Source organism: Euwallacea fornicatus, chromosome 9 (genome assembly GCF_040115645.1).
Source record: "Euwallacea fornicatus isolate EFF26 chromosome 9, ASM4011564v1, whole genome shotgun sequence".
In the NCBI taxonomy this organism is placed as follows: Eukaryota; Metazoa; Arthropoda; class Insecta; order Coleoptera; family Curculionidae; genus Euwallacea; species Euwallacea fornicatus.
In genome coordinates this window covers 4,262,858-4,275,959 of record NC_089549.1, presented here as the reverse complement: position 1 = coordinate 4,275,959, position 13,102 = coordinate 4,262,858, and the positions used below count along the sequence as shown (strand labels likewise).

At 34.6% G+C, this 13,102-nt stretch overlaps 1 protein-coding gene across 1 annotated transcript in view; it reads left to right on the top strand.

The window, feature by feature from the left end:
• Positions 1 to 4,556: 4,556 nt before the first annotated feature.
• The window catches only part of LOC136341031 (transcription factor SOX-9-like), a 30,616-nt gene continuing 22,070 nt past the window's right edge, over positions 4,557 to 13,102 (top strand). The window contains exons 1-2 of the mRNA XM_066285600.1: positions 4,557 to 5,262; positions 12,070 to 12,216. Of these exons, the coding sequence (XP_066141697.1) occupies positions 5,042 to 5,262; positions 12,070 to 12,216 (368 nt within the window). The 5' untranslated portion in view covers positions 4,557 to 5,041. The remainder of the gene's footprint in view (positions 5,263 to 12,069; positions 12,217 to 13,102) is intronic.

Sequence of the window (13,102 nt, the reverse complement as noted above, 5' to 3'; positions counted from 1 at the left end):
TGATAGCCATAGTCAATTCCTGAGGAATTAAAGAAATGAGTTTAATTGAAAGGCACCGTTTTTACTCATAATATTAAACAACTATTAAATTAGGCCTATATATACCGAGTTTTTGAAGAAACCCTGATTTGGGCGTGTTCTTTAGAAGCCGACATATCCGCACGTTCATCTAATGTATTCTATACGAATCCGGGAAATTAGCTGCATATTCCGGGGCTCCCTCTATAGCAGTACTAGGCAACGAAGTAAAAAATCAAATAGAGCAAGTAATTTAGGGAAAAATTATACGAAACAAGTTCATTTTTGGTGGCGGTGAATTTTGGAAGTAAAATAGCTATACATATGTAGTTAGATGCCTGAAAGGAATTTTTGCTTTCAACCATGAAGCGACAAATTCTTAACACTTGGCAAACTGACTTCCGCCCCAATCCGGTTCCTCGAGGTGGAACATGTATGGCACGGGTCTTGGTCTAGCAAATCAGGGTTATCACAAACCACACGACTGAAAATATCGGTACTTCAGATAATTTAAAGTAATTATCGTCAAAGTGTTTACCAAATAATTCTCAAGCTTCATTTCATCCATCCGGTCAAAATCACTTTTTCAATGATTATTGTTGACATATTATAAGCTGGTATAATTTGGTGATAAATAAATCATTACCGGCGAAAAATCAAATAATTAATGATCACTGCCTCGTTAGATCTATCTAGACGTTGTACAGAAAATGGTGGGTGCAATAAGTATTTTCCAAATTTTCGGCTTATAATTTATTGAAACAGTGAAATGTGGCTTCGGATTGGACAAAAAGGGTGGTCCAACATGCCGGCGGTAACCTGAAAGGCATATTTCAGTGACTAATGAATTGTCTCTGAACGAAAATATCAGTGGTGGGCCCCTTGGCCCCATGTCAAAGGAAGTGCCGAATCACGAATTAACAGCAATCGAGCACAAGTTTCACAGAAATGTGCCCGAGTGATAATAAAAACAAGAAAATTATTACGGTTTGCTTACGATTGTTTCATTAAAGAGAGAATAATTAACGTGTTTATGTAGATTTTGAGCGATTTTTTGCAGCTATCGGAGATTTGAACTTCTGTACTGTTGAAAAACGTACAGTGAGGTTGCATCAAATGAAAGGTCATGGCAGGGGTCCCCAAATTTTTTAGAGATTGGGGATTTGGATATCACAAAACGTTAATGAGATATAAAATTTTATATGAAAATAATACGAATCAAATGACGTATTGAGTTTTTTTAATTATTTTCGAAGATATAGAGGGCGAGCCACGTAACAAGTCCATTAGAAAAAGTTTTATTTATCCCTATCATAGCCTAATGAAATTTGGTTTCAGGTTAGAATCGACAATTTCGAATCCAAATGAAACATTTTCAACATGATGACACTTCCAGGCATACCAGAAGGAGCTGCCAATTTTCTTACTTTAGACGAAACCCCTTAATTTTTTGGGCATTTCTCAATTTCTCTTTAAATTTTAAGATTAGTACAAACTCTTATGTCTAACATATATCGTTTCCAAGTTATATCGGAAAATAAAAAAATACATCACACGCTCGATAACGTAAACATGCGATAGTGGAAGAACTAAGCCAACGATAATAAAAAGGCAAAAAATCTGCGCTTATTTAAAATGTTTAATATTCCTGTTGATTATGACTGTTCAAAAATGGCTTGGATGACTAGCAATATTTTCCTGAAATGGTTCCATAAGCGCATTGTTCGTGAGATATGACAATGAATTTGTAATCACTAATGTTCTACATATTCATAATTTGAAGATTAATTAATTTATAGATAAAAAATGTCCTAAAAAAATAGGAGCTTCCAATAAAAGCGTTGCTCCTATTAGATAATGTACAAAGTCATTCTTCAGGGCAACAAATGAGGAGCGAGGATGGGTCGATTAATTTATGGAACGTAGACAAGCAAACTAATGATGTTAATAAGGATGAAGATATAGACAGTGAGGACGATGAGGACGTTCTCAACGAAGTTAGAATATAGTGATTGACGCGCAAGCCATATGAGTTTTTAACCAAGCTTTTGATTGGGGGGAATAATTAAAAAATAATAAAATTTAAAACAGAGAGAGAGAGAGAAAGAGAGAGATGTCGTTGAAACCTCAAAACGGAGTTTCCTAAATTTGTATATCTCAATTGATATGGGAAAGATTCAAAAATGATTAAAAGATAGGCCCAAAAATAAAATTTTAAATTTCTATTCCATAAACACTTTTTCAGATTTTTTCATGATTTACCTTACATACAAAATATAACGAATTATTTATATTTTAAATCCTTTCCGAAACAAAACTGGCATATTAAATAAATTTGTTTTATTTTGTATCCGGGCTAAATCATAGAAAATATATAATCGTAATGGTTCAAAAGTCGGTTTAGCTAAACCTCACGGTACTTGAACAGTCCCATAAGAAAAGCGCTTTTGTGAAATGATTGTACAACATGACTTAGGAGGTATCAAGTAAACCAGAGGGTAACTCTTGTGTAGCACAGTGATAGAGGAATCAAACAGTCAAATCAGAATGCTGAATTGGACAACACCGTTAAATTTGTATTTATCAAGAAATTTAATTTTGATAAAAGTGTGTAAACTATTTTTGACCGCCACTTTAGGAATATTCCATATACTACAAATACATACTATTGTGATAATAGGGTGAATTCTTTATTTAAACTTCGCGGGTACTATAAAATCTTGAAATAATTTTCTTTGTAGTTTGATAGCACTGTCTGCGATATCTATCGAAAGTTTCATGTCAATATATTCGATTCATGCAGAGCTACATGTGTATATATGAATATAATATATATGAACATATAAAGGTGAGCTTTTCAATTTCTGGTGTGCTTGATTTTGTGAAGCAAAGAATTTGTATAAAATTTTGTTTGCGGAATGAATATTCTATCGTGGAAACATTGACGATGTTGCAGGGAGGGTTTGGTGATATGGTTATGTTTACAGTGGGTCAAAGGCGAAAGTTGATGATGTCTTGCATCTTAAATGCGTCAAATCTCGATTTGTTCCAAAAACCCTCAATTTATTGAAAAAAAAGCACCGCATTGAAATCTGCTAGACAATGATTTCTGACTACTAGAACGTCATGAAGCGCATTATTACGGGAGATGAGGTGGAATCTATGCGTACTATCTTAAACAACGAGCCAATCGAGCGAATATCATGGAAAAGTTGCAAAAAAGACTGAAAAAACCGTGCTAAAGTCGCTCCAAAATCGAGGTCACATTGACAGTTTTCTTCAATTATTGCGGTGATGTGTCTTATGAACTTCCCTCGCCAGACCAAACTGTTAACTAGAAATAATTACTATTTAAGCGTTATACGTCGCTTGCGAGAAGCTATTCGCCTCAGGAGGTTAGAATTGTGGGTAGACAATGCTCAGTTGTTGCCCCACGATAATGCACTTTCCTACACTGCATTAGTCTTTCGAAAACATTTTGCCAAAAACTCGATCCATATCGTTCAACAGCCGCCGTATTCGCCCGATTTAGCACCATTGGATTTCTGGCTGTTCAATAAGCTCACAAGACCGCTCCGGGGACACCGTTTCGACTCGAATAGGGAGATAAAAGCCGAATCGAAGTAAGCGTAGAAGGTCATCCTGGAAAAAGACTTTTCTGCCTGTTTTGAAAATTGGAAAAAACGACGGCATAAATGCATTGTGTTGGGCGGGGAGTACTTCGAAAATAATGAAATTAATTTAAAAGTAATAAATAAATATTTTTCATTTTATTAAATAATTTCTTATTTTTTTTATCATGTTCATATCTCAACAATCATCAAAAGCTTGCAGTAAGATCTGAATGCGATAAATAGCTATTTAGACGTTCATTAGTGAGACTGAAGGCGGAGGTAAGTAGATGGTGACGACATGCGTCGCGGCGCATGTTACGCCCCATGAATTGGCGGTCTGACGCGCGTCATTAAGTTGGGTTCACGTGTATAATTTTAGAAAAGTGACAGGCCCAGGTGTGCTTATCCCAAATTTCAAAAACAAAATTTAATTACGCATTTTTTATTTTTGACAATTAGTTATCAGTACCTTCAGACAGGGTTTTCTTAGATGGTTGGTGCAGGAATCCCGGAAGGTAGCAAACGTTAAAAAACCATGGTTTGAGTCCATGACGGATAAAAGAAGTTAATTGCAAAAGAAATCTAATTTTTTGCTTAATCGCTTCTAATTATGAGCTCTAATGATAATTAATTATTTCCATATTGAAATATTATTACTTCCCCATCTCCATTGTACCTACTTCTGTATAAACGCTAAAATTCTCAAACTTAGACTAATTTAAAAGTAGTAAGTTAAAAATAAAAGAAATAATAAAGGGAAGAGTTTATAACAATTTTTCCGAGAGTTTCAGAATATGGATATATGTGGAATTCTAAACATGGTTGGAAGAGAAGACAAAAATTAAAAAAAACGCTTTTTTTCATTTTTATATCAAATAAATTCGTATCAACCATTTTTAAGTGCGTAAAATTTCTATCGCAAATCAGTCAAAAATTTCAAAAGCGAAAACTAGCTACTTAATGGCGTATGAACATCTTAAATTAATTAGTTCTTCCTCAGTACACCCAGATCGGTGATCAGATACCTAATCAGAAACTATTCCCGGACTTCGTGGTACATCGTACTGATCGTGTTGAGTACCGAGTAGCTGGTATCGGAATAAAGAATAGTGCAATAAATGCTCACCAATGGGACATCAAAGGCGGGCCCTCATCTCCTAGGGGTCACCTGATTGGTCCCTCGAGTGGTTTCAAGAGTGGTGCCGGCTCGAACTTCATCTCGCTCGTACTCGAGTTAAAAATAAAGAAGGAGCACTTGCATTTAAGCGTACTGCCGAAAAGCTGAAAGCCTTCTTTCATTCTAATTCGAGACTCCCAAAGCGTTGGAGCGCGCATACTGTTCCGCGAGCAGGTGATTCGTTGGTCCATTCATAAACGAAAGATAACAGGACAAAGCGGTCAGCAGGATAATGTTGTCTCCTACGGGACTCGTCGGCGACAATGGTGGCGCAACGTCACCTACGACAGGAGTCGGTAGTACCTTTCAGGATGAGTCTGATGTTGGAACTTCCGGATCATCCAGTTCTTCTAGTGTTCCAAAGATTCAACAGTTGGACAAAAGTGAAATTAATGATGCTGTGACCAAAGTTCTGCAAGGGTACGATTGGACATTGGTGCCCATTGCTTCAAAGTAAGTTGTCGAGACAGATTACTTAACGTATTTTGCAACACAGTGATAATTTTATTTGAATCTTATTGCCTAATTTTTATAGTTTTTAAAATCAGTTCTTAAGTGATTTTTTGAAGTAAACACACATTCGGGACTTAAGCTAAATTGATTTTTTTTTGTAATAGCGTGCTTAATTGGAAATTTTCCCTCACCTATGGGCTTGTGTTTACCTACTTGAATGCCTTAAAGGGTTTTTCCTGCACCCGAGCTTTGTTTTTTTGTGATATACATGGAGATGTGCCACGTATGATATTACTTTGGGTGCCCATATGGTGGAATTATGTGTTTGTGAGTTCAAAAGAAAATATACCAGTGCAAGCCCAAACGACAAGAGAAATTTCATTAGAACGTGCGTTCCTAAGTAATTTATGTAGGGATCAGGAAAGCGGGGCTAGGTCTGGTTAGTTGAAAGTTCACGTGACCACCATTCATGATCATGTAACCGCATTTTACACGAAAACTAGAAAAAATAAGTTTTTTCCGGGCTTTCCATCAATTAAGTGTCCTTCGTATCACAGTAAATCCAGCTTAGACTACTCGGAATATGGGCAAACATCTTAATTTATATGTTTGAATAGGTAACACGATCCATTATCACTGCGGTATTCTATTGCGAGGATTTCAATTTTTTTTCTTCATGCAAAAAATTGATAGCGTTTTACACCGCCATCATAAAACTTAGTTTTTTAACTACGTCACTGACCTGGTGAGGTACTGTACTTTTTACGGTCGATGCGGAAAATGTAATTCACCGACAGCTTTAGCTTGGCTGAGAGGTCTTCCACGCAGCGCCAACGCGCAGACCAGTATTCAATTGTTTTCGATCACATGACGTTTCACGGCCACCTTTGACAAACATGCCAAAATAATCTCCAATATCTAGAGATGATACATAAAACAGCATTTATTAGCTAAATTAAAAAATTAGATATATGAATGTGATACATCGTTTTAAAGGAAATTTAGTTATCTTTCAGCGTAACGGGCACTTTGCATTACCTTTGCGAATTCCATTAATCATCTGCTCTACACTAAAAGTCAGCGTGCTTCGGGTTGCAAATTCCTGATCGGTTCTGGCTCAATATGCTCACAGGCGGAACTCAGGTGTTTTTGATTTCGGTATCGAGATTTGAGTAAATCATTTTCAACTTGCAAACAAGTTATTTAAAAATTTATTTTCTTTATTATTCTACCCTAAACAAATAAGCGATTAATATCACAAAGGTAAACATTCCCACGTATAAAAGGTGCCAACTGCAATTCAGTGACTGATTATCATCTCCCTCAAGTATCACCGGAACTAAATTATTACCACTCCCCTCTTGTGATATAATTCACCTGAGAAAAACAAATACCTATGTAGAATCTGTAAATATCAAGCAGGTAACTACAAAATGTTGAGCATAATCTGCCCAATGCCTGGCCAAAAGGACTTAACGTCGAGATTATACAGATTTTTTGTTTTCACTTATTTTTTTATACAGCGCTTGTAAAAAGTATTGCAACATTTTTGTAACTTTCGTAGACCTGATATTAAAAAAAAAATGCGTAAACATGTATTATTTTAATAAAAAGAAAAGCATTTAATGCATTATTTTCGATGTGCAAATTTTGCACCCCTCACCGCCTATTCTCACTAACTTTTTTTACAATGGAAAGGTACCCATTTTTGTATATCAAATGGAAGATAATTCAATAAGGGATACAGCGCTATACTCAGAATTTAAACAAAATCTGTAGTTTCCTTTAAAAAATAAAATTATTAGATACAATATAATGTAACTCCCTATTAAACCAAACAAAATTGAAACTTACAATAAATGCTCAAATTGGGCTCCAGTAACAATTTAGCAATGATTCAGCCGTTGCTCGAACTCTTTTATGCAAATATCCATTGTTGCCTCTGATATTAATTCCAGTTCTCTTTGAAATTTAAGACGTAAATCATTCAATTTTTGTGGCCTATTTTTGTAAATGGAACCTGTTAAGAAACCCCACAAAAAAAAGTCGAAGGGTGTAAGATCTGGAGATTGTGGCGGCCATTCTATTGCGCCTCTCCTACCGATCCATCGGGAAAATCGCATCAAGACACTCTTACAGCCATAGTATAATGTTTCCATTTTGTTGGAATTAAATGTTATTGGTTACTTATTCCCAATTTTCTCCAGGAAATTTTGCGACGATTAATGGAACTATTTCGTTTTACAACAAGTGCAAGTATAACGGGTTGTTCAAGTTCCTCTCTATGAAAAATGAACCGATAGACTGGAGGCCGATTATATCCATCGAATGAGGATTGTCTGTAGACCATTTACGCAAAACATACTTCTCGAATGCCTTTTTCTTTAATCAATTTACAAAATTCTATCCTGCGATCAAAATTTTCAGGCTGGTTGACTGTATGGGTTTTCCATGCATACATTAAAGAATGTTTAGTGTTTTATCACCACTAGTTCGAGGTCTTCCAGAGTTTTAAGCAGCTTTCACACTATCAATTTGTTGAAATTTTTTATCAATTTGAAAAACTACACTTGTATCAATAGGTCAGTCTGGATATTTTTCATTAAATGTAAGACACACCTCTCCATAAGTTTTTTTGCGACTTTCATACCCCAAAAAGATTACAATTTCAATTTTCTGCTTCTTCTTTCTTAGATAAAAGATCCATTTTTTACTATACTCCAACTGTGGTAAATGCCTAACAACTGAATTCAACTGCTAATGAATTCCATAAAAACCAAAATGTTTTGTATTTAAAAAATTGTTTACATTGAAAAAGATTGGGAATTACATTTGATTTGATATATTACAATGGGTACCTTTCCATTTGAAAATGAAAAGTTAGTAAGGGTCACTGGATAGGGGTGAAATATTTGAACATCACAAATAATGCATGAAATGCCTTTTTTAAATAAAATTATACGTATTTAAGGATCTTTTTTTTTTTAATATCAGGTTTATGAAAGTTGTAAATGTGTTGGAATACTTTTCACAATAGCTGTATTTAAAAGTGGCCTTTCTCACATAGAACTGGAATGGGCTGAATCTCCTTGCGCCTTCACCCCAACCTGATTTTCCGTGTGACTTCTTCGGCCTTCTACATTTTTTCAAGAGAAATTATTCTTTAATATCTTTTAATGTTGGTATTGTTTATTACCAGACCTAACTGTTACAGAGTCTTCCTAATTAAACCGACTCAGTTTCTTGCTTGGTCACTTAAATTTCGACGCTTCCATCATCCTACACCAACTGGGAACCGTTAGGAGTGAGTTTTCAGATAATTGGTCAAACCGAGATTAGTCAGCAATTAAGACCACCCGCTGGAATCCGCTAAAAGTTAAAACACCTTAAAGGCGTTAACTCTCCGCGTTTTTGATCTTAAATAGAACAAAGCTCAAGTGTATTTATACACGTCATTTTTCCGTGGTACAAAATTGTTTGTCTGCACAAAAAGATTTTAAAGCATGTTAATTAAGGTACTGCTGTTAATTAACCCTAACTGGCGGTTTGCTTTATCTTCACGAGCCTTAGAGTCTTTTAACGATTCTACGGTTGCTACGTTTTGTTTGATGATCACCAGTCTAAAAAGTGTTTAAGTGTGACAGTGAATGCCAGTTTAAAATCATCATCTTAGAAAACTTGAAACCATTGATTTATGGATTGCAATCAGTTGACTGAGGCTGAAATCTACAGTTAAAGATAGAAAATTGTCTACTTAAGGTGTTTGGCATGTGCTAAAATTGAGGATGTTCAGCGCAGCTGTGCAATCGTCATGTTGTGATTATTTTGTTTTGTCTGTGATATCAGATTTCTGCAGTGCAACTATTAGTAAACATCGGCTTCTTTTGACCTTTTTGGCAATTCGTCTCCTTGATTGCCCTCTGTTTTTTTGTAATTCTATCACCTTATCAAGTAACGGAAAAGCCAGCGTGTGCCACAAAAATTGCAACTTTACGTTTACTTCAGGTGATTCAAACAACCGCCAGTACTATGTCGGAAAAGTAAACGATAACATGTTTCTTCTTCTCATTTTAAAAGATAAGCTAACGTAATTATTGATGACACGAAAGATTATACAGGGTGATTCCGTGGGTCGGGAACTCTTCCTGCCAACACACAAGGCTAGGCGCACATTAATAGTTTTCTGCTTGGCCGATTTTTGTCCCTGGAAGTAAATATTCAAAAGACATCTAGCCTGCTGTCCTGTCGGCTGGATAATGTGGCATTCGTCTACTGCTTCTACCCATTAAAAAATTTCGAGATTCCACTTCTTGCCTGCGCCCTCTCGGAACTGTCCCGTGGGATAAAAACTTCGATAAAGCTCGGTCGATTTTGCAGTAAGTCATTAATGGTAATTCATTTGTACCTAACCGAGCATTAACGACTGAAAAGTTGGCCAATCAGAAAATCTGAGCTCAGGGACAGATCTCCGATCCGATTGAGATTGGCCAATGTACTTACGTCGATGGTTTTTAATGGTGTCATGCGTAAAAGCCCGATTTTAGCCGATTGATGGACACTTATCGTGATAAAGAATAAACAAAATGCTGACATCACCTCTTTTTCTGGTATTAATATCGTTTAATATTTCATGTTTTGCAATGTACCCTAATGCTACGCCTCTGTAGAACACTATTTTTAGCAATATATCCATTCTTGTGGAGTCCAAAAATGTTTCCAAATGTTCTTTTATTTTCTCAAAAGATTGGTAGAACTGATCTTTTTCTAGCCGTAAACTGATTATAAAGTGAACCCAGTATATTTTAAAAAAATTTGTTTGCGTAATTGGAGGACTAAAGCAATAACACACAAAATTTATATAAAGCCCAATTCCTTTTTCTTGTCGCTGATGGGTAAAATCGGACTATTCTGCGGACATCTTGAACCAACTGATAACATACACTTCCGGACAAAATAAAAAAATTCCTTCAATATTTTGGACTATTTTTGCTTACGATACTTATGATATTATCAGTCGTAAATTGTCAGGTAAAATTGAAAATGTGCATTAAACTCAACTTTTTTTATTTAAGACCAAAAAATCTTACTAAAATATTTACGAGAACGGCCACAATACTCTGATATTAGGAGAAGTAAATTTAATATTTTTTTAATGAAAGAGTTCGTTATTATAGAAAATGCAAATAAACAGCAATATGTTTTCTTGTTAAAATACTTTTTTTTAATTACATTTTGAGAAGCGAAAATTATGTTTAACAATGATTCTTAATTTTCGTGATTAATATTATAAACAACCATATAACTTTTTGCGGTCTCAAGTATAGCAAAGAAAATAAATTCGAAATATCAAAATGTCCTTTTAGAGGTGTCCAAAAGTGCATATACATGGTGGTCAAATTTGAAGCATATCTCTGGGATCTCGGTAAGTATAAAAGATACGAGACCGCTTAAATTGGGGCCAAGTTGCACAATTTAGTGCCCAAGAAAATGACACTTCGAACTCAGAAAAATTCCGATTATTTCTGGAGATGTGCAGAAAAAAAAACGAAATTTTGCTATATCACTTTTATTTTTTCCTATTTTTTTGTTTTGAAAAGATATTTAAAACGAATGTCACTTCTTTGTTACTAATTTTTCATCCCTGCAAGATGGGTGTGAAATTTGAAATTCGACGTTTTGTCTTGGAGCAGCCATATTTAACTTAAATTTTTTAAATACGGACCTGTATTTTATATATTTTTTTATTATCTTTTGCTGTTCCAAGAACAATGACATTTAACCGCCATAAAAAAAGTAGTAGATATGATAAAAAAAGTTCTCTTAAAAAGTGCATATAGCATCTGTCACTCTCTCACTTATCGTTTTTAGCATAGGTTTATCTGTGTTGCAATATCTTCTACTCGCGTAATAGATGTTTTTAATCAATTTTAATATATGAAATGAATAACATTAATGATTTTTCATAAAGCATAACAAATAGATAAAATTTATGGGTACTAAAAGAATTCATGTCTGGGCAAACAGGTGACCATGAATTGAGTTCGTTTTACTAGTACTTCTTTAAAAATAAGTAAACAAATGTTAAATTGTTTAATTGCCAAATCGTCTTTCCATCGAATCTCTTCACTAAATTGTAAAATTAATATTAATTGCTGCTAAAGTAAAATAAAATGTTCTCATTGCTTGAAACGATTTATGCGTTATGTGATAAAAAATCTGTTACACTTCTAATATCTCAATTATTTTCAGAGTGTCATTTGCAAGAATAAAAAATTTTAAAAGCGGCATTAAAAATGATTAAAATTATGGATCTAATTAAATTATTTAAAATGGAAAGAAAATCAATTATATTTTCATTTTTAATAAATAAATGCAAATTAATATGCTCAAGGGTCTCAAAAAATGAAGTGATATTTGTTTCGAAATATCTCTTCAAAAAAAAAATGATATAGCAAAATTTTGAATACCTGTGGAAGTATTCGAAACTTTTTCCGAATTCGAAGTGTAATTTTCTTGGGTACTGAAATGTGCGATTTTGCCCCAGTTTAAGCCACCTTATATCCCTTATAGTTACCGATATCCCAATGACGGGTCTTAAATTTGGAACACCCTGTACAGGATTTTCAACTTTAATTAGACCTTGTTTACAACAAAATAATGCATTAAGTCATTATAAGGAAATTTTTGAAAGTATAGTTCTCATGATTTCTTCACTCACTTCTGATATCAGTAGGCACTAACCACCAAATTGTCTCTACTTTCTTCACATTTTGCCGCCTTCTAAGCAATATCGAATCTCGTTTCCAGAGCAGCCTCAGATAAGAGAAAATTACACGTCAAGAGACCAATGAACGCTTTCATGGTTTGGGCCCAAGCAGCTAGAAGAAAGTTAGCTGATCAATATCCTCAGCTACATAATGCCGAGCTGTCGAAGACCTTAGGGAAGTTATGGAGGTTAGTATTGTTTTGTGATACCAGTAAATAGTACCACCTCTTAATTAAAAAAGGTTTATGGTGACAGCAGTTCCTCCTCGTTAGGAGCTAAATTAATATGTAATTATCAAATTATTAGTACTAACATTAAGTTACTTTCCACGAATTCCAAGAGAATCTGAGCAATACCGAACATATTCGTTTGCACTTAAGCTTGCCAGCATTAGCGACCTAAATGAGTGTTGATTGAACTAATTTCACCCAGGAATTATGCGCAGTGAAGCTGAACAGTCTGAGATGAATTATTCTTGTTCAAAGCGGGTGTAGTGTACAGGGTGATTCATTGAGAATTGGATATGGCAAAACCCGAGATAGGGGACACCAAAATATGACGCTTGGACTCAATGTACCTTACACCAATATTGCGTGTTTCAGAATTACAGGGCGTTCAAAGTTGAAATTTTATGTTAAAGTTCCTTAATAACTCTTTGTGTTTTCATAGCTTTCTCGCCAAAACGAGAATACTTAGGTTTTGTAAGGTTCGAAAAAATCATTTTGATCGAATTTTTACGTAGCTCCTGGAGGGTACTGGACCAAGCCCATCGCTTCGCTATATATGATTATATTTTTTTATGAGGGCACCTAAGGCCAAATTCTAGTCAATATAATGAAGGAGTGCTTATTTTTACTCAAAAAAAGGTATTTTCGTTTAATCCCGATATCTTTTTTCGTTTACGAGATTTTGACCCAAAATAAAAATATTTTACTTAATTAAATAATTAAATCTCTCAATCATTAAAAAAATTAATATTTGTTACCAATTGAAAAACAAATCTTATTATAAAATTCGTTTGAGCAAAAACACAAATAACGTGCATCTCACTGAAGGAAAAATCACTTTTCCTTG